General features: G+C 36.6%; 1 protein-coding gene across 2 annotated transcripts; it reads right to left on the reverse strand.

Annotated features, from left to right (window-relative positions):
• Nucleotides 1–1,047: 1,047 nt before the first annotated feature.
• rnf40 (ring finger protein 40) lies at nt 1,048–23,239 on the reverse strand. 2 transcript variants are annotated; one of them, XM_051123809.1, is made up of 20 exons: nt 23,124–23,239; nt 21,889–22,032; nt 21,132–21,299; nt 18,098–18,425; nt 17,221–17,418; nt 16,973–17,094; nt 15,614–15,760; nt 15,175–15,249; nt 13,378–13,497; nt 13,009–13,188; nt 12,789–12,924; nt 12,383–12,504; nt 11,843–12,105; nt 8,064–8,181; nt 7,803–7,952; nt 7,482–7,694; nt 4,310–4,435; nt 4,038–4,178; nt 3,849–3,950; nt 1,048–2,398 (listed from the first exon to the last, which is right to left on the reverse strand). In XM_051123809.1, exons 1-20 carry the CDS (start codon nt 23,133–23,135, stop codon nt 2,222–2,224), a joined length of 3,042 nt encoding a protein of 1,013 aa, XP_050979766.1. In that variant the 5' UTR covers nt 23,136–23,239; the 3' UTR covers nt 1,048–2,221. The 2 variants fall into 2 exon arrangements, with proteins under 2 accessions (XP_050979766.1, XP_050979767.1); XM_051123810.1 differs by lacking the exon at nt 23,124–23,239 and adding an exon at nt 22,978–23,015.
• Nucleotides 23,240–23,282: the final 43 nt, after the last annotated feature.

Here is a 23,282-nt window from a genome sequence, read left to right on the forward strand (position 1 = left end):
CACTGATCGTTTTGCATCCATAAACAAACAAGCAAGCGCAGATTTTTAAAAAGTAACCTAACAAATTACTTTCCATACAAAGTAACGTAATCCGTTACTTTTAAGGGAGTAACGCGATATTGTAACGCATCACCTTAAAAAGTAACTTTCCCCAACACTGGCAATCCCTGCTGGTACTCCGATTTTTTACCAGCTGCTTCTTTTAAGTGAGTCATACAGTGTGTCTGGCTGCACTACTTGAACTAATGACACAGAGTCGATATTATTTCTGCATGACTGACCAGGGATTTTCATGCAAATAAATCGGTTCTCTTCCTGAGTCAAACATTTATGAATCAATCGGTGTTTTTACTGAATTAATCTGAGTGAATAAATGTTACATTTGGCCAACAGACTGCTGATGGCATCTACTAAGAATTTTAAAACATTTTCCCTCAAAAGTACTGTTATTGTAACTGTCAAGGATCCGAACTCGCAGAGAGGAAGTGGAATCGTTAATTATTTATGATGCCCACACAACAGCCTCTAAGTAGGCAGCTCGCTAGGTTTTGAAACACGGCCACCGAATCTCTGTATTCACAGCACACACAGCACTACGAGTGGGAAACCGCCGACGATTGTGGAGACGCACAAACACAGCCTGTTCGCTGACAAGTTTCGTTTTTACTTTCAAAAGCCATATTTACGTGAAAAACCAACCAGTTCTGCATTAATAGGAAGTAGACGCCATTATAATATTAGTGGTCTTGTTGACGTGAATATTTGATGTCAGAGCTAACAAGAAAACAACGTAAATGAACAAACGTGTAAATGAATTTGCGAAAACGTGTGCTTTTTGTAAGAGCACGACCTAGAGACCCCAGTCTCTGCTCGCAAAGTATGTTTGAACAAAATAGGCACATTAAAGTCACCCCACCCAACTACGTAATTCACTGTCTCTGGTCCAAGGGAGCAAACAACAGTTCAGTGTTTGGCAGACGCACAACACAGACTGAGAGGAAAAGCAGTACGACAGATATTAATACGATCAAGAACAGCACAAAAAAAAAAAAAAAAAAAAAAACTATGGGCGCGGGGAATAACGTAAGGTCAATTGCGCAATACAATGGAAAACATTTTCTTATAGATTCCGGGCAAAAATTTGCAAGTTACAAAAACTGCGTGGTAGGTTTTATATTCTCCCCAGCGGTCCTTTTCTAATAGCATGCAACTATGCATATCTATCTAAACCATCTGAAATTACTAAAGACACATGCATTGTGCAAATAACATTGTATTGGCAGGGAGCATATGGACTGGGATATTACATCTGGAGAGTCAGTTTTGAGTCATCCTTTTGCACTAAGAACAACAACATCACCATTAAAATGAAAACCCAGATTCATCTATGCAACCGCTTTAAACTCTTGCTTAAAACAATGGTAAGTCTCTAAATGTTTTGTCTGGCATTAAAGCAGAGAGCTGAGTTCACAAACAATTGTATCCAGTTTTTATTTTTTTTTTTTAAGGAAATTGTGCAATATTGACATATGTTGGTGATATATCTGGTACCTATGGAGAAATTTTGTTTATGTATATTTCCTGGTCTCCAAAGTTGATTTCTGTCTTTTTAAGCTCACTGCACCACCATCTAATTCTGCTTCTACTTCTGCAGCACTCCTTTTTCCACCCAATACCCATCACATCTGTTCATTACTAACTTTCAAAAACACAGTGTGTCACCATAGAAACTGAATGACTGACTAACTACATTACTGGATAGAGTTACTTTATGACTCAAACGGATAAGGGCATAATTGTCGAAGCAAAACTTTTTCTGTGAACTTTTGACGTCACTCATATTTTGTCACTCATATAGTTGTGATATTTGAAATTTGAGCTGATACAGTCTTTCCTCTTTTTTTTTTTCTCATGGTCACTCAAAACACAGGTAAAAAAACAAAAAATCATTGCAGCACTTTAAAGAACAGAAAAAGTAAGAGAGACAAAACTCATTGGATTCCTCTGCAATGAAGCAGCACTGCTTATGTGCTGTAGACCATCACAACTGTTTCCATTCTGTCACTGTCTGTTTGGTCACTAGCACCACCTATCACAGACGGGAGTGAAAATGGCCCTTGGAGCATTTTAAAATACCATATCATGGTAATCGTGTGCGTCGAGACCACTTTCATCCCTTTCTCATCTACTGTATTCAGTTCATCAAAACACCCATGCTAAATTAGGTGATGTAGATGCGGTGGAAGTCGTTTGCCCCGAATGCAGCGTTGCATTTGGGACACTTCCTCTGGCGGGTGTCGTAACGGGTCTTCAAGCATTCGTAGCAGAAGACGTGGAAACACTTGGTGAGGACAGTCTCCTTATCTCGTGTATTACAACAAGGACAGCGTAATTTAGCCTAGAAATGAGAGAAAGAGTCAGGTCAGCCACAAAAAAAATCAGTGTGACGTAAATCTACCAGTCATTAAATGCTTGAAATTCATAGACACAATAATTGTGTTCAACAACAAAGATTTTTTTTTAAAAGACAAGTTGGATCAAATAGTACATGAAAAGCAGCCAACTAGCGGCCAGCACACATGGGGAAAAAAACGATCCCGGTTGGAGTCCTCAAGATGTTGGCTGGAAGAATAGCCACAGTGTGTAATCTACACAAATTGTGGCTACTTTGAAGAAGCTAAAATTATATGACAGTTTAACCTATTTTGGTCACAGCATGTTTCCCATACTTCTATTTGTATTTTCATAACTTTGATGACTTCATTATTTGTTTTAAAAAATATATTTACTTAATAAATATTCTACATTTTTCTAAATGTTTTACGGCTGCATTTATTAAATCAAATGTACAGTGAAATGTTATTACAATTTAAATAACTGTTTTGTACTTGGATATATTTAAAAATGTAATTTATTTCTGTGAATTGTCAAATCTTTCTAAATGTTTTTAAGGCTGCATTTATCTGATCAAATATACAGTAAAAACCGTAATATTGTTAAATATTATAATTTAAATAACTGTTTTGTATTTGAATACATTTTAAAATGTCATTTATTCCTGTGAATTTTCAAATCTTTTTAAATGTGCGTAAGGCTGCATTTATCTGATCAAGTGTACAAGTAAAAACAGTAATATTGGTAAATATTATAATTTAAATAACAGTTTTGTAATTGAATACATTTTAAAATGTAATTTATTCCTTTGAATTTTCAAATCTTTCTAATTGTTTTCTTAAGGGTGCATTTATCTGATCAAATGACAGTAAAAACAGTAATATTGTTAAATATTATTACAATTTAAGTAACTGTTTTCTATTTAAAAAAAAAATATATATATATATATATATTTTTTTTTTTTTATATTATATAAATATTTAATGTAAATTTTTTAAATTAAAAACCAGTAATATTGTGAAATATTATTACAATATTTTGTATTTTAAAATAAAATTGATGTGAATATTCCTGTGAATTTTCAGCACTCATTACTCCAGTTTTCAATGTCATATGATCCTTCAAAAATCATTCTAATATGCTAATTTAGTGCTCAAGAAACCAATATTTGCTGCTCAGTATTCTTGGTAAAACTGTGATAGCTTTTATTCCAGACTCTTTGATAAATATAAAGTTAAAAAAAAACAGTATTTACTTGAAATGGAAATCATCTGTAACATTATTCTGTCTTTACTGTGACTGTTTATCCATTGAACACATTTTCTCAACAAAAGTACTTGTCTTTAAAAAAAAAAAAACCTTAGTGACCCTAATATAAAAATAAGTAGGTGCTGTGTATGAAATTTCGACTGGTTGTCTCCATAAAAGATATGTTCTAAAAATCCAGTCTTCACCTTATACTGATTAATTTCTTCTTGCAGAATCTCATCAGCATCTGTGTACACCTCAACTTTCTTCTGTTTCTCCAGCTTACGTCGCAGTCTGGACAACTCCTCCTGAAAAGACACAGTAGAAGAGTTCCACACACATCGTTCCCACTCATTTGTATCCTAAACAAACCTACAACAAACGTGCCCATGTACCTGTGCTTTCTTGAGGTTGACGCTCTCCCTCTCACGGGCAGTGCGGTTGTCTAGTACTGAGGCTTGGATTTCCCTCAACTTGGTCTGAGTGTGTTCCAGCTGCACTTTAAGGTCCTCGGCCAACTGGGCCGCCTCCACTGCCTGAGCCATCGTGCAAAAGGACGAGCATTAAACACACATCTGGAAATGTACGCTAATGGTTGGCTAAGCTGAGTCATGGTTGTCATGGACATGAGAACAGAGGTGGGCGTCTGTGATCTTTCCGGTTTTACCTTGCGCTTGTTGAGCTCCAGGGCTTGAGTGCGCAGTGCCAGCTCCTTCTCCAGAGCGGCCAGTGTGCTCTGCAGAACACCCTCCTTCTCTTCTAGTTTCTGCACTACCAGCAGCTGAGCGTCCACCTGGGAGGTACAGTTAAAGAACAGATGATACAACTACATTAGTATTTTTTAAAAAACAAGTTGTAGAACATTATGTCCAGATTTTATGCTTCAAAATTGGGAGGTCCATCAATTTTACCTTTCATTCTAGCAGGGATGGGCCGACTAGTCGTCTATCAACTAACTAGTTAATTATTTTATCTAGATTTTAACTTTATTTTCAGTGGCGGTACATTAAATATGATCAATAGGAAGACTGATTTTGGTTAGTTTTCATTTTTAAGGATATTTTTGAAGGTTAGTTTTGTGTATTATTATGTTACAAATATTTGAGAAAGGATCATCTGAATGATTTTTGAAGATACAGATCTATACTTTGATAGCTATGATATACCACTATTGTATGTATTCAGTTCCATGACAGCTGAGGTTTTTAACGTTTGATTTCATATCCAGCAAGAAATTAGTATTATAGACAATTAACTAAATTTCCTATTTGAAGTTATCCTAAAAGGAGTAGAAGGGCAGGTTTTTAAGCATATTTCATAAATTAACTGTATTCTTAAGCACAATATAAAAAAAACTTAAATGAGATATTTGTAAAAGAACTCTGATCAAAATTAGACAACACTTACCGATACCTCCAAATTATTAGTGCTAATCTGGTACCTGCTGCTAATTTCCTTAATTATATAACAAACCCTATTTAACTGGCAGCGTTCCTCCAATTTTCACTGAGATTGTAAGATGGCAAACCGTTCTAAGGTGACTGAAACCCTGCGACAGGAGGTTGTCCAGATGAAGACTAAAGGGATGACACTTTCAGCCATTGCAAGAGAAGTTGGTCGTTCCAAATCTGTGATTTCTTGAATATTGCAGCTTTGCAAAACACAAAACGGTTGGGTGTCCACGTAAGATAAATGCACGAGAAGACAGGATAATGCAGAGACTCTCAATGGGGAATTGGTTCAACACTGCAGCTGGAATTGCCATTTCAGTGCTGAACAGGATAAGGATCTGCCTAGCCAAGGCATTCATGTCTTTCTTTCTTCAGTCAATAAGAAATTATGATTCTCGAGAAACATTTTAGGAATTATCTCCATATAATGGACTTTAATGGTGCCCCTTCCAAAAACTTCCAAAATGTAGTTTAAATTCAGCTTCAAATGGTTCTAAACAATCCCAGCTGAGGAAGAAGGGTCTTATCTAGCGAAACGATCTATCATTTTCAAAACAAACTGACAACTTATATACTTTTTAATCTCAAACGCTCGTCTTGTCTAGTTCTGCGAGAACTGTTTTTTCCAGATCAATACAGTTAGGGTATGTCAAAAAACTCCCATCTCGTTTTCTTCCCCAACTTCAAAATCGTCCTACATTGCTGCAGAAGTACCGACCCAGTGTTTACAAAGTGAACATGTGAAGATGATCAAACAGCCTTCACAAAAAAACGTAAAACAGCAATGTAGGACGATTTTGAAGTTGAAGAAGAAAACAAGATGGAATTTTTTCAACATACCCTAACTGTATTGACCCGAATTACACAGACTACCCATGTGCATTGCAAAGAAGAGTCAAGACGAGCATTTAAGGTTAAAAAGTATGTAAATTGTCAATTTGTTTTGCTAGATAAGACCCTTCTTCCTCAGCTGGGATCATTTAGAGCCATTTGAAGCAGTTTTTAAACTGCATTTTGGAAGTTTAAACTTGGGCACACCATTGAAGTCCACTATATGGAGATAACTCCTGAAATGTTTTCTTCAAGTAACAATTTCTTTACAACTGAGGAAAGAAAGACATGAACATCTTGGATGACAAAGGGGTGAGTAATTCTGGTGCGGTTCAAATGAAATACTGTTTAAACCAATACGGACCAAATACTAACCAAAATCATGAAGTAATGACAAGATGTGATGCTACGCGACATGATTTCACGAAGGGAACAAGCGGTATATCCAAAACAAAATAAGCAGAGGGCAAATAGAGCAATGAGGAAGTAAAGTGCCTTTTATAAGCTCTTTGTGCGTTCGCAGGTGATGAAAATAAAATCATATAAACACAACAATGAGCGCGCTTAGTCCAGCAGATGGCATTAGGTGTATTCGACTTATAATATACGTTATTCAACCTGACCAATCAGGTTGTGAGCATATCACTATACCTTTAGGTTCTGTATCTTTAGGACCGCTGTCAAAAATGCCAGTGCGAAAGCTAAGCGGACCAGGACCAAATGTATCATTTTCCTTTTTGGTCCAGATCAAATGAACCAAACAAACCGAACTGCAAGTCTGAACACACCCTAAGAGAAGTCACGCTGAAAGCGCACTCTCCAGTAACCAAGCCTCTCATCAGCAAGGAAAAATAACAAGGCTAAGCTCACCTTTGCTGAGGAACATGTTGTGTGGAGAGGAGAACTGGTTCAAAGTTCACTTTACTGATGAGAGTAAATTTAATTTATTTGAGTCTGATGGGAAACATTTTGTAAGGCGTCAAACTGAGGACAGACTGAAGCCCAAGTGCATAAAGAAGTCGGTGAAAAGTGGAGGAGGAAGTGTCATGGTTTGGGGGAAGCTTTGTGCAGCAAGAGTTGAGCCTCTTATACAGACACATGGTGGGGTGAATGCAAATGTTTATCAGCAACATGCAGTTCCTTCCCTCAAGCATCTCCCAGTCAGCCTGCAATTTTCATTCAAGACAGTGCCCCCTTCACAATTCAAATTTTGAGTGATGAAGTATTTATAGCTTGTTCTCTAATTTTGATCTCCGCTGTAGTTAGGAGACCAAAGCACTCCTTTTTTTATAGATCATTAGACTGTTATACTGCCTTAGAAGCTTGTCCAAAATCAGTTTTGGGAGGTACCTTTCTGCATAAACGCTCCTTGCAAAGTCATTGACTGATTGGGCAGTGAGGCAACAAGTCAGCCTAAGCTGTTAGATGGAGCTATTGTCAACTAGCTTGTCATAGAACCCACAGAATAGTGGATTATGAAAATATGTTTGTTTTGCACATTCATAAATTCACATGTGGACGCATGGTTATTATATGAGAAATGTTTTTTTTGCACACCTGGGTTTTGAAAGTAAGCACTTGGTCTGCCAACTCCTCTTTCTCCTCCCGCAGAAGCTTATAAATCTGGTTGGATTTGATTCTCTCACTCATTAGTTTGAAGTTGGCATCGTCTTTCTCTCGGAGCTGCTGCATGAGTCTGCTGTTTTGCTCCTGCATGTCTTCAAACGCCTGTCCCGTCACATCCATCTCACTCAGCAGAGCCTCTTCCTCCTGAAAGGTCCATCAGTTCATCACCTTTTAACTACCAGTTAATCTACTACAGAGACAATTAATCTAGATTCTGACAAAAAATGTTGACTATAATTTAACAAGACACACCTGTTTAGTAGCAGCCAGTTTTTTCTGCAAGTGTTCGATGGTCTCCTCGGCCACACGGATCTTGCGGAGAGCGTCTTCATCTGCCAGCTTTTTGCTTTCTTTTCTTTCCCTCTCCTCTAGTTCCCGTACTCGCTGCCTCAACTCTTCCACCTGCCAGATAATGTTGACATTAGCATTAAAAGGAGGACCACCCCAAGTGAACTGCATGTTAATGGTTTTGCCACACAGTCAGAAAAACAGCAAAAATGAAAGTTCACATACTTCTGCTTTAGATTTCTTTTCTGCAGCCATAAGTTGCACTTTATCACGCTGCTCCTTTGGGGCTGATTTGTACATGTCTAGCAGTAGTTTCATTTCCTTCTGAGACTCCTGAGCTTTTCTGATGCAAAAGATGTGTGGGAGAGGTGACTCAGATGCAAAGTTCATTAAATGCTGTGCAATATGAGGTGATATTTAAGTTGCCCAAAATACAGCACATCAACATACAAGACAGAAAGTGCTTTTTGTCTTCACATTTAAACACTATCTATCTATCTATCTATCTACAGTGTGTGTGTATATATATATATATATATATATATATATATATATATACACATATACATATATATACACTACCAGTCAAAAGTTTTTGAACAGTAAGATTTTTCATGTTTTTAAAAGACATTTCTGTCCTGCAAGTCTGCATTTATTTGATCCAAAGTCCAGAGATAACAGTACAATTTTGAAATATTGTTTACTATTTAAAATAACGGTTTTCTATTTTAAGAAATATTAAACGTAATTTATTCCTGTGATCAAAGCTACATTTTTAGCATCATTACTCCAGTCTTCAATGTCACTCGATCCTTCATAAATCATTCTAATGTGCTGATTTGCTGTTCTTTTTTTTTAGTATTATTATCAATATTTAAAACGGTTCACTTTGATGAATAGAAAAATCAGAAATTTATCTGAAATGCTTTTGTAACATTATACACTACACCATTTAAAAGCTTGGAGTTATTCATGTTTTTATTTTTTTGGAAAAGAAATTCATACTTTTATTTAACAAGGACGCTTTCAATTGATCAAAAGTGATGACAAAGACATTTATGATGTTACAAAAGATTTCTATTTCAGATAAACGTTCTTCTTCTGAACTTTCCATTCATCAAAGAAACCTGAAAAAAGAAAAATCTACTCAGCTGTTTTTAACATCATAAATGTTTTTGAGCAGAAAATCAGAACATTAGAATGATTTCTGAAAGATCATGTGACTAAAAAAAAACTGCTTTAAAATCACAGGAATAAATTACACTTTAAAACACATTCAAACAGAAAACAGTTATTTTAAATAGTAAAATTATTCCAAAATTGTACTGTTTTTGATGTACTTTGGATCAAATTTCTTTAAAAAAAAACATAAAAAATCTTGGTAGTGCATATATATTCATTTATTAATTTATATTTAGTGTCACTTGCTTTGATAGTTAATGTAGTGCAGTAAATTTAAGCAGTTTTTGAAATTTAACAGTGGCTACATTTACATGCAACCAAATAATCAGTTTGTAATCATATTGATGGCTCAAACAAAGACATTTGTAATGTTACAAAAGATTTCTATTTCAGATAAATGTTCTTCTTCTGAACTTTCCATTCATCAAAGAAACCTGAAAATCTACTCCGCTGTTTTCAACATCATAAATGTTTTTGAGCAGAAAATCAGAACATTAGAATGATTTCTGAAAGATCATGTGACTAAAAAAAATCTGCTTTAAAATCACAGAAATAAATTACACTTTAAAACACATTCAAACAGAAAACAGTTATTTTAAATAGTAAAATTATTCCAAAATTGTACTGTTTTTGATGTACTTTGGATCAAATTTCTTTAAAAAAAAACATAAAAAATCTTGGTAGTGCATATATATTCATTTATTAATTTATATTTAGTGTCACTTGCTTTGATAGTTAATGTAGTGCAGTAAATTTTTAAGCAGTTTTTGAAATTTAACAGTGGCTACATTTACATGCAACCAAATAATCAGTTTGTAATCATATTGATGGCTCAAACAAAGACATTTGTAATGTTACAAAAGATTTCTATTTCAGATAAATGTTCTTCTTCTGAACTTTCCATTCATCAAAGAAACCTGAAAATCTACTCCGCTGTTTTCAACATCATAAATGTTTTTGAGCAGAAAATCAGAACATTAGAATGATTTCTGAAAGATCATGTGACTAAAAAAAATCTGCTTTAAAATCAAAGGAATAAATTACACTTTAAAACATTCAAACAGAAAACAGTTATTTTAAATAGTACAATTATTTCAAAATTGTACTGTTTTTGATGTACTTTGGATCAAATTCCTTTAAAAAAACATAAAAAATCTTGGTAGTGCATATATATTCATTGATTAATTTATATTTAGTGTCACTTGCTTTAATAGTTAATGTAGTGCAGTAAATTTTTAAGCAGTTTTTGAAATTTAACAGTGGCTACATTTACATGCAACCAAATAATCAGTTTGTAATCATATTGATGGCTCAACTGGACTGAAAAGCCTTCATTTAAGCACCTTAATCGATCCGATTGAGCTCGGATTGAAGGGGGTGCAGGGCTCGACAATAAGGAGTGCCCGATGGCCCGGGGCCAGCATAAAAGACGCTCGGGACAGTTGAGGAATACGTCACTGGCCCAATCGGGCCACTGCCGCGTCGTCACGAAAGTTTATCATTTTCACCTGTTTTTTAACCTTGATAATTTAGAATTTTAAGCAAGCACATAGAGACGCGTATCTGACGGACGAATAGCCTACAAAAGTATTAGCTTTGTAGCTTTAACAATGATCAATACATACTTAATTTATACAGTGGAGACAGATGCACTGATCGACTGGACATATTTCAACCGATCTCTTTATTCCAGGCTTGCATGCGAACTGCATGCATTTAGACATCCATTAACAGAGGCCAGAGACGCTAACGACAAACGCAAAGAGAAAAAAATACTGCAGCAGACAGACCAAGATCACGGTGCACAATGCGTGAAATATTGGAAATATTGAATGTATCTGTGAGGGGAACTGACTGTTTTAAGAAAAGTTTACATGGCGTTTTCTTTTCATTTGCCTATGTATTTAAAATAGCTTTTGGTGTCATATAAGCTTATTTATTAAAATAAAAGATAACATAAGTCAAAAACAATGATAACAGCAACTATTTAATGTTTTTGTGGTAGGGCCAGTAAAAATTTGAACCACTGGCCCAAGCGGGCCAGTAGAAAAAATCCTTAGCGTTGAGCCCTGGGGTGGTTTATTGCCTTTCTAATATGATTGAGAGTGTATGTAAACGCTCGATCGGATTGAAAACCAAAACTGAAAGGACTACGCACGTGCAATGACGCAAAAACAGCGTAATAACATATGACGCGTGGAACGAGCGGTTCTTCGTTTTGAATAAAGTGTTGTATAAATGTGTCATTATAAAACTGAAGTGGAGCAGGACAACCTTCCACCAGTCCTTGTTTCAGATTCTCATCTACAGGCAACCTGTTTTGGGCGCGGGGAGGGGCAATTTTACTCTGTGACAAACACAAGCAGCACAGCGGTTTATATGTATATGTATCCAGAAAAGGATAAATATTATTCCTGCTGTGAAAAGCAAATAAAGAAACAATGTAGGAGAGTGGTTATTATGTGCAACCAGTAAGAAACTCTATATCTGTGCCGTGTGCACATGTTAAAAAAAAAACATAAGAAAAAAAAACCTATTCTGATTTGAAGCTGGTGACACATAAACACGCATCAACCCAATTACTTGATTTAGCGTTCATGTATACACTACATTCAGATTTATCAATCGGAATGAATTCACAGTCTGACTAAACCAAAAATTGTGCATGTAAACGTAACCATTGTCTGAATATTTCTGGGGCCAAGGCATATTAATTATGCTTGTCTATTTAGATTCAGCATGATTGAGAAAAGAGCAGACATTATTATAGGAAGCCAAGTAGTGCTTGAGAGTCATCATGTAGGCTGAAAGATGAAACATACTTGAGCTCTCCTCTAAGCATCTTCAGTGTGTCAGAGTCCTTCCTCTTCAGCTCCTCACTGCGCTGTCTCTCCCGCTCTCTTTCTCGCTCCCTCTCTCGTTCCGCCTCCCTCTCTCTCTCCCGTGCCCGTTGCCTTTCCAGCTCTCGTCTCCTCTCTTCCTCCTCCTCCTGGTCATCATCTTCCTCTTTCTTAACCTCTAGGCCTCCATCACCCACGCTTTCGTCTAACATCAGTGCACCTGCATCTCCACTCTGGCACTTCAACTGAAAAAACAAAAGGAGTGACATTTCAAAGAGAAAAAGTTTAGTAAATTCTATGCTTTTGAAGACAACAACAGCCCTCATATGTAATAACAGATGTGTAGTTAATGACAGATTCACTAGTAAAATGTTTTGGAATAAGAACATTTAAGTATATATCTATGCTCAAATGTGTGTTTCAGTGGTAATTGAATGTTCACTTGCAACTGAACGTTGCCATCTGAAAATGTTATCACGGAAAAATCCAAAAACATTCAGCGAAGACTAGCATGAGCAATACCTTGTTTATTTCCATCTGTGTCTCACGTAGTTTCCTCTTATAACGCTGCACATCACCTTTCAGTTGATGATTATGATTTTGAAGACTGCTGATTAAGTGTCTCATTTCTCTGTTTATTGGGCCTGGAGTGAGTAAGAAGAGATGGTGATGCTGATAGTCATTCAAATGATACACTGACAGACATCACGGTTTAAAACGCTTAGTAAAAAATAAACCCCAGCCAAAATAATGAACAATGAGAGAAGTGAAGACAGGATACACCACCCCCACAGATTTCCTCACTGCAGCCATGGTTACTATAAAACAAATGGGCTTTGGAAAATTCACCACTAAGGAATCCCACCTAACCCTCAGGTCATGACAACCAAAACGGATTTAATAAAATAAATTGTATGAGTGATGTTACCTGCTTGCTCATTGGCTGCAAGATTCTGTTCGAACTCAATCCGTAGCATTTCATACTCCTTCCGCACCTGTGCCAGCGTGTCTTCTAACTGAATGACCTCAGTGCGCAACTTCTTCTGAAGAGACAACTCATCACTCTACAAACAGAGAGAATGACATTCAATCAGAAAAAGCATACTCAGATATAACAGGAATCATTTCTGTCCTGTCATCTCTCTCACCTCCATGTGCTCTATTTGTCGCAGGTGAGCATTTTTGGCTGTAAGCAGTAGAGCTCTGGCTTCGTCCAGCTGGGTCTTCACACTTAGCGACTCATTGTACAACAGAGAGAACTGTGATTGGAGGCATTTGTACTCTGGTGTCTCCTTCAACACTTCCTCCGGTATATTCCTCAGATCCATCTACAAAGAGAGACGGAGGTCAGTAATGCGTCATGAAAAATAAAACCCCTTTGATATGCTCCCACCCAGCTTCCTGCTTCAACAGGAAATACATTGAGACATGAAAGAAAACTGTTCTCATCAAATAATGCAATGGGGTCACTGCTGGAAAGTTTGAGCTGATGTTGTATTCTCAGTGAACTCTACCACCTTTAGTTTCTCGCTCTCTCGAACAGCTTCCTGTAGCTCTTGCTGCAGCTTCTCAAGCTCTGCCATGCGGCTGTTGGCAAGTTCCTGGTTCTGCTCCAGTTCAGCATTCAGAGACTCAAACTGAGAGTAGAGAAATAATTATTAGACAAACTAACGTACAACCCCAAATTTCATGACAAAAGTGTCAAACTAATCAAAAATCACATTTCTTAATAGTAAATCACAAAGAATTTAGGTCTTTCACCAACAACCACACACAATATTGTGAAAAGATTCAGAGAATCCAGAGAAATCCAGACAACTCTGGTGAATGTGCATGACCTCTGAGCCCTCAGATGGCATTACATAAGAAACAGTCATGCTGCGGTGTTAAATATAGCCACATGGTCTCAGGAATACTTTGGAAAACTGCTGTCATTTAACAAATTCTGCAGCTGCATCTATAAATGAAACTTGAATTTCTGTTACTCTAGCAGAAAGCTATGCATCAATTCTATGCAGTGATGCCATGAGGACATCCCTGGGCCAGAGCTCATTTTAGATGGAAATGTGTGCTGTGGTCAGACGAGTCCACGTTTCAGCTTGTTCTCATTATCAAAGAGCAAAGGGACCATACAGACTTTCACCAGCGACAGATGCAAATGCAAACGACTGTCATGGTATGGAGGTGAAGCAAAGCAAACGGCAATGATGACTGGAATATGTGCAAAGGTACCATTGAAATGGAGGCATGTATTGGGATTGTACAGACAGATATACTGCCATCAAGATGACGTCCTTTATGGAAAGTCCATGGTTATTAGATCAAGACAATGCCAGGTCTCATTCTGCACGTGCTACAACAGCGTGGTTTCGTAGACAGACTGAATGTGCTAGACTGGCCTGCTTGCAGTCCAGATCTGTCTCTTATTGAAGTCTGAGAATCAGAAAATGATGATCACAGACTGCTGAGCATTTGAAGATTTTTTGATAACAATTTTGCTTGCAAAACCTGAAGTATTAGTATCCTCAATTTCCAAATAATTAAACATTGTAATTAAAAGGAAAGTTGATGTGGTAGTGTTAAACATGCCTCTGCCCCAACTTTTTTGGAGTGTCAGCCATGAAAATAAAAATTTAGTTATATTTACAAAATAAAAATTAAAAGTTGGTCACTGAAAACACTGGAAATTATTTTTTGTACTTTAGTCAGTTAAATAAAGGTTAAAGAATAACATATTCTTGATTTTATGGCATTTCAAGCGTCCCAACTTTTCTGGAATTGGGGTTGTACAATGACAGACTGGAATTAGGTCTACATCATTTCAATAAACAAATACTTAAATGATACTCTTGTAAAACTACATATAAAAATTACTTTAAAAAAGGTGTTTTAGGTAACAATTTTTGAAGCAGGTAAAATATTAAATGAAAATAAGAAATGGTGCCTTGGCAACTAACTGAAATAAGTTTAAGCACTACAATTATGTTGTAGGCGCTGATAGCTTTGTGGTTATTGCGCTGACATGTAGCAAAACTGTGCTCGCAGCGACCCAAGTTCGATTCCTGTCTCGAGGTCTTTTGCCAATCCTACCCCACTCTCTTCACCCAATACTTTCCTGTCTGCTCTCCACTGCCCTACCTAATAAAAAAGCCCACCAAAAATTATATTTAAAAAAAGCACTACAATTACTAAAACTTAAAATTAATGAATGCTAAATACTTAATAATAAATATAATAACTACCAAAAATGACAAGACCACAAAAAAATTACTACAACTTTAAAAGAAAAAAAAACAACAACACACACACTTTACCTTCTGTATACTGAGTGTGATTTGACCACCTGGTAATCCACCTGAACTGCCCGTGGCATGGTAACCGGTATTAAGCTGATTTGGGGAAAACAATACCAAATGCATAATCAAGAAATCACCAAAAAATACAGAACTGAATTGTCAGTAATACTCCCTATATGCAAACCACAAACATATTTACATCACTGCATTATAACATCTTATCAAATTACTGTATATTTTGCATTTATGCTTCTCTGGTACACTGTTTCTACTGTAAATGATGCAACAAGATTTGTAGTATAATATCCTGCAGCACAATTTCCTTTCTCAAAGGAAGTACTGATAGATATGTAAACAACACAATGTATGATAACTCTGACGATAATGAACTGCAAAAGAAAAACATTGCATGAAAACTGTAAATATGCCTTTTTTCTGAAATGATGGAAAAGCTGACCTGCTCCAGAGCTTCTGCAAGGTGTTTATTCAGCTTCTGCTCTCTCTTACGAAGCTTTTCAATGTCCCACTGCAGATCCTCCACAGCTGTTTCCATTTCAGACACTTTAGTTTCAGAACTTGTAACTTTGTCAATTAGTTCATTATACTGTGAAGGCAAAGACAGGTCTTAAGGACAGCTCGGGGTACAAGACACACATATTTAAAAATTGTGGCAGTTTTATACTGATGCTTAGAGAAAAGCTTTTTATATACACTCTTGTTCAAAAGTTTGGGGTTGTTTTTTTTTAAGATTTTAAAAGTCTCTTATATTTGAGCAATTGTGATCGTTGTGTGTTGTGTGATCTTTCAGAAATCATTCAAATATACTGATATTGCACTTGAGAAATAGTGTAATGTCTTTATGGAAACCAAGATATATTTTTCTCAGAGTCTTTGATGAATAGGAAGTTAAAAAAAACAGCACTTATTTGAAACAGAATGTCAAATAGTTTTTACTTTTAATCGCTTCAAAGTGTCCTTGCTGAATAAACATTTTAATTTTCTTTAAAACACGCACTGATCCCAAACTTCTGAATGGTAGTGTAATTATTTACAAATATAATAGGAATTAAAGCTGCAAGAAGCGTTGAAAGGGCCCTCGCACCTGGTGGGTTTAGGAAACAGTGAACGGTAAGCAATATGCATTTAAAGTGGTAAATATAGGAGGAATGTGTCAAAGTCATTTATATGCGCCAAACTTCCTGCTGCCAGCTAGTGGCGCTATGACTATAACTGAACACTGGCATGTAGATGTCTTCAAGCCAGGACTTTCAGTTAATGTAAAACATAACATATCCCGTTGGCAGCAGGTGGCACTATGATTATAATAGTATATTGGCCTTAAGATGTGTTCAGGCCAGGACTCTTATCAAACATGTGAAGTTTGTGGCAGATCGGACATTAAATGTATGAGTAATAACAACTTTCTTTTACATGGTGAAACATCAAACTTTGTCAGGCTGCCACGGACATGCCCTTCAACGAAAACTTGGCGTTGATCAGTTTAAATCTCTAGGAGTAGTTTGTTAAAATACAATGCCTGAAAATGGCAAAAAAGTGCAGAAAACTTTGAGAGAAAATTCAAAATAACAGACTTCCTGTTGGGTTTCAGACTTCATACCAGGAGCTTTTACAGCTACTGGTGTGTTACATGCATCTGCCGAATTTCACACATGTAAGTGAAACTTATCTCGAGGGGCACTTTGTTGAAATTTCATAGGTGGCGCTAGCGATTCATTTTGGAGAAGAAGAAAAAGAAGAAACTGAGCAATTCCAATAGGGCCCTAATAAGGTCAAAGCAAACTAGGCAAACAGATACCTCCAATGACATTTTGTGGTGTTTCCCTTGCAGGGAGTAAGCAAGATCTTGCAGTCGATTATGTTCCTCTAGAAGTGTGCGGTTTGTGGCAATTATCTCTCGCTGACTGTCATCCTCACAAACTGATAAGAAAGTGCACAATTTTAGCTTTTGTTCACACGGTGATCAAACAAAAACTGTTAGAGATGCTTTTTTTCTGTAATAGACAGTTTGTGCTGAGAATGACATCAAGTTCATTCTTATTTTACCAGCTGACTGCACTCGGGTACACAGCTCATCAATGGTGGTATGCAGACGGTCAAATATGCAGACCATGCAGGCCACAGCACCCTTGCTGAACTGCATCCTGTCCTGTAGCTGCAGTGTGAGCTCCTCCTCACTGCTGTTATCCAGAGTGGCCAGAAAAGCCTTTGCGCTCTCGCTGAGAGGTGGTGGAGGTGGAGGAGCTTTAAAAAAAAACAAAACAAAAAAAAAAATATGAATGTGCATGATAAAAGCTGCTATGGACAGGATCTGTGTGGCCTTGCAGCTAATAGACACAAGATGCATTAATGTTTTACATGTAAAATTTTGATCCTTTATTGACCCTGTAAAGACTGACATGTGAAATACCAATCAGAAAAAAAAAAAACATTTTTTTTCGAACGCAAAATTACTTGCATAAATGTTGTTTTTTGAGTATCAGTTATGCTTTTATGACTAAACATGATAATATGTGGATAAAGAGGTCATACCCAAGGAAAAAAGACACCTCAATTTTATTCAGGGGCCAAAACTGAGCAAAAACCTGCAATTTGGAGCAGTTATAATAGATTACCAAAAAAAGTGGTTATCCTGAGTTATTACTAAAAATATAACATTTTAGTTCATAAAAATGAGTACAAATTTCACAGCAAAAAGACACGTCTATCATGACCTGAAAGAGGGAATTTTAGAATTGCACAAAAGGCCTTTTATTTTAATTAAAAAGAATAAACTATCAATCAGATAACAGAAGAATGTAGTAGATTAAATACAAGAGGTTTTTCAGCTGCTTATTTGTTTTAGCATGCAAAAGGCTTTTGTACAAATGCTTTATTTTACATATTTGTAGATATATATGTGCACAGTGTATTGCATGTTTACCGGTAATTCCATCCTGTACTGGTACGTCAGCAGGCTTCTCCTCAGAGTCAGGAAGCTGCAGTTGCTGCTCTTGCTCCTGTGTCTGTTCCTTTTCTTGCACTGGTTGTTGCTGTTCTTCTTCCACCGCCTCAGTTGAAGGTGGAGGCTGAGGGAGGCCATCCTCACCTTCTATTGGAGCTGGCAAAGGAGTAGAAGGTTCAGGAACAGATGATGGGGCTGCAGCAGGAACAGGGACGTCTGGTACAGGAGGGGTGGCAGGGGTCTGGACAGGCGCCAGGGTGTCCTTAGGCTCCACACGTTGCAGCAGTTCATGGATATTTTCCTCAAGCTGTGAGAACAAAGTATAAATATGCCTGTTTCACCACTTATTTTATGTGTGACCCTGGACCACAAAACCAGTCATAAGGGTCAGTTTTTTTAAAATTGAGATTTATACATCATCTGAAAGCTGAATATATAGGCTTTGATGTATGTTTTGTTAGGATAGGACAATATTTGGCTGAGATACAACTATTTAAAAATGGAATCTGTGAGTGCAAAAAAAAAAAAAAAAAAAAAAAAGAAATCACCTTTATCGCCTTTAAAGTTGTCCAACAAAGTTCTTAGCACTGCATATTACTAATCACAAATTAAGTTCTGACATATTTACGGTAGGAAATTAAAATATCTTCATGGAATATGACCTTACTTAATATCCTAATGATTTTTGGCTTTAAAAAAAAAATAATTTCAACCCATATAACGTATCGTTGGCTATTGCTACAAATATACCCATGTGACTTATGACCGGTTTTGTGTTGCAGGGTCACATTAGGGTTGCGCGATAATGCCCATTGTCATATCGTCCTATCGTCAGCCTGTAAGATCGCCGATACACGATAGTATCGGGGGGAGGGGCAATTTTTTGATTATTTATGTATTTGTTTGCTTATTTATAAGATCATTTATTTACTTATTAGTCTACTTTTTTTTTAATTTACACTTTTATTTAAATATTAACGTAATTATTAATTATCACGCGGAATGACACATGGGAAATGAGGACCGTCTATCATTCTGACAAGGAGGATGGAGTTGGTGGGAAAGAAAAATGCCACATCGCCTATTTGGCAATATCTCGGGTTTACACCAGATGAAAAAGGTGAGCCCGCTGGTGTCACGCAGGCAGTTTGCAGACTTTGCTCGAAGGTTGTGCCGGTAAAAGAATCACAAACCACAAAACATGTATGTACATTTGCGTGGCCACCACCCTGCTGAGGCTGCTAAACTAGCGCCAAGAGAAGGCACGAAGTCAGCCATCAATCATCGGAGCTTTTCCTTTAATGGCAAACCTGGCAAAAAAAATACCTGTGTGTTACCGCAACTAGCACCCCTTCAGAGCGCGTGTTTAGCGCAGCCGGCAACATAATCACTCCACTTCGCAGCCTACTCAAACCAGAAAAAGTTAACCAGCTTGTTTTTTTGGCAAAAAAACTGTAGACGGAAGCATTACTCTTGCATCGTAAACAGTCATATTGTTTTAAATCTGTAAGCAATGTAACTAAGATTGCATTATTAGTTCTTGGTTATTTCATTTTTTTTTTTTTTTTTTTTGCTTTTTGTTTATTGAAACGTGTTTGGCTATTAGCGACAAGATAAACACTCATTTATGTTAAATATGTTAAACAAGTTAGAGTTTGAAATAAACCTTCTTTTCATTTTCATAGCCGACTGATTATTGTGCATTTATTCTGAATACGCATCATACATTTGCGGCTTGCAAGGAATGCATATGACGATTTTTAAAAGAGAATCACTCCTCTTTGAAAAAACGTATTACAAGCGACTTTAAAACTAAATTTCCTTCTTTCACAAATTATGTCAAGAGACATTGTACAGCTGTTATTTTAACCATGTTAAAAAAAAATGGCAAAACTGCATTATTTTCGTTTTGTTTTAGTTGCATAAAGTGTAAACAACAACAAAAATAACACAACTATACAATAACAAAAATTATATATTATTACATAATTTTGTATATTAGCCTAACACTGATAAATTTATGTATGATTTTTTTTTTTAATATATTCCTCTGGTGTCTGGTGGGTGAAGGTTACGCGACGATGACAGTGTGAAACTATGCAAGGGCCAATGAATTGTACTTTGATAATAATAATTGCCTAATAATAATTAAAAAAAAAAAAAAAAAAAAAGAAAATAAGCCGTATTATCGTCATTTTTATTAGCTATCGTCCATATGGCTGACTATCGTCGATAGACGATAGTATCGTCTATCGGCACAACCCTAGGTCACATATTGTTAAAGTGCCCCATTATGCCATTTCCAATATTGCCCTTCATGCAGTGTGTAATGTAGCTTTAAGTGAACGCAAATGACCTGCAGAGTTGTAAAGCTGAAAGTGCATGATAAATAAAGTTTAACTTCTAAAAGAAAGAATTGACTCTGTACAGCCTAAACAAGTCGTTAGTAAATCGAAATGCCTCTTCGGTTTAACACATCAACAACCACAAACACGTCATTTTACTGACGACTGCCTCTCCAATTTCAGGGAGTTCAACGTGGGATTCACAATGCGCTTGCTTTTAAAAGATGGCTCAGTAGCCAGTTTATTTGGACCAGCTGGCTCCACCGAATCACAATGTGGAAGTATGATAAATAATAGATGTTTACATTTTCTTTTGAGGGTTAAAAATACAGAACTATGTTAATGTGTGTATTGTTTCTGACACGTGGTGTACACGGTAGACCAATCACAGGAGACTGGGTCATCTGATCAATCAGAGCAGAGAAGGATCACTGAAAGTAGGGGTTTAGAGAGACTGAATCTTTGAACTTCAAACGAATCGTTTGAGAATTGCTGGAAAATGAGGTGATATTAAATGCATATTTTGAGAAAATGAAAGCATTTTTTGACCTTGCATGCATGTAAACCTACTGTAGCAGACTTCCAAAACAATATTAGGAACCTTAAAAACGGCATAACAGGGACACTTTAAAAAAAAACAGCATTAGAAGTAAAGAAGAGTGGCGAACCTGAGTCCAGCAGCGGTTGACAATAAGCAGGGTGGTGTCATCAGTTGCCTGCCTCTTCTCCAGCTTCTCAATCTTCTCCCTCAACTCATCCTCCAAGGCCTGCCTCTGTTCAAGCCGTTCACAGAGCTTCTTGTTCTTGAATTGAATGACCTTCATGTCCATCTCCTCCTGCAAAAGACGTTTTGAAGCAAAATTACAGAAGCTTCAACAACAATGTGGAAAAGTCAATCTTGTCTGCTAAGGTTTTCAAGGTTATGACTGAAACATACACTGCCGTCTCCAAGTTTGGTGACTGTAAGATTTGTTTTAAAAGAAATTAATACTTTTATTCAGCAAGGACGCTGATCAAAAGTGACCATAAAGACATTTACAATGTTACAAAAGATTTCTATGTCTCCTTCAGAACCAAATCAGCGTGTTAGAATGATCTCTGAAGGATCATGTGACACTGAAGACTGCAGTAATGATCCTGAAATTTCAGCTTTGCTATCACTGGAATAAATTACATTTTAAAATATATTTAAATGGAAAGCAGTTCTTTTAAATTATAATAATAATGTTTTACAATATAACTGTTTTTGATTGAATAAATGCACTTGATGAGCTTAAGACAGTCAAAAACATCTAACTGACCCCAAACTTTTTAAATACAGTGTATATAACGATATTTAACTTGAGGGTGATTGCTTTGTCAATGTTAAAAATCCACATTCCAAACACACAATACATTTTGTTTTGATAGCAACATGAAACAAACCGTAGAAGAAACTCCTCCAATACGGATGGGCTCGATGAGAGTGGTGGTAGTCTTCTCCTCTTTCTTCAGCTTTTTTTCAGGAGGGCCAGGGGGACTATCCCCTCCTGAGGGGCGCTTCCCACCCCCTGCGCCAGACATGCTTCCCTACAAAATTCACAGTTTTATTATTATTAGAATATCATTCCGAAAACAGGCAAATTAAAGGAAGATCAACAATTTCAGAGTCTTATTAAGCCCGCCATCACTTCCAACCCTCATGTTGTTCCAAACCTGTATGACTTACTTTCTTTTGTGGAACACAAAGCGAGGTGTTAAGCAGAATAACAGCCTTGTCATCATTCAATTTTATCTTGCAGAAAACAAGATGCAACTGATAGTGAATGATGGCTGATGTTGTCATTTCTAATCATTTTGCACCACTCTATAGAACAGTGGTTTTGGAATAAAATGAGGGTGAGTAAATGACTGACAGACTTTTTATTTTGAAGTGAATTATCACTTTAAGTAAATAATATTACAGTGTAGAACTATATTGCAAAGAGCTATCAGTACTGATATTATCCAACAAAGTGCACAGAGATTTTGCATAGATAATATCTACCTAACTGGCCTAAAGTTGACTTTAGAAAGTCAAGATATTAATCTATTTCCCCTGAACAAAAACCAATACTGAACGATAACAAAAGCAACTGTCACTTAATTAACGAATGTGAGATTTTCTGTCATATTAATGCTGGCTAACGACGGCGGTGTATTTTATTTATTTATTTAATTTTTCCATAATGAAACAAGCGATAAAGAAGCTATACTGATCACTTTAATCACATCACATATTTCTTAGAGTAAAATATTTATTTCTTCATTAATTTTAGGCAACCGTGGCGCTTTGACTGAGGTTAGCTTCGATGCTAGCTGAAGCCTAGCAAGCGAGCTACAACAGTCAAAACATTGGCATTTTTACATTACAATTTGCATTGTGTTGCACCTATACGTCGTATATCACACGACAACATTTTAGCTACCTCACTGTAACTATTGTGTATTACAATATATTTGTGCTAGTGATTTTCTTTGCACCATGAAACAAACCTCCGCTTCGGTCGGAAAACAGGAAGAACAGTAGAATACGTGAACACTGACACTACAGGAAAAAGTATTGTCTATCAAAATAAAAGTGAGCAGGTAGAGACAGGCCCTCGCGTATTTTGAAACGCTTTTGTTTGTAGCATTCATACCTTTTTGGACATGTGTTGTATTCACAGATGTATTTGCTCGAAGTGAGCGATTTGAATAACGTATGGTTGTGAACTCTTTCGTGTTGGTCTGATACATTACGTCACTTCCCCTAAATCGCAGCGTGAAAATAAAAGTTCGTAAATGTTGCTTTAAAATCA

Source organism: Labeo rohita, chromosome 12 (assembly GCF_022985175.1).
Source record: "Labeo rohita strain BAU-BD-2019 chromosome 12, IGBB_LRoh.1.0, whole genome shotgun sequence".
NCBI lineage: Eukaryota > Metazoa > Chordata > Actinopteri > Cypriniformes > Cyprinidae > Labeo > Labeo rohita.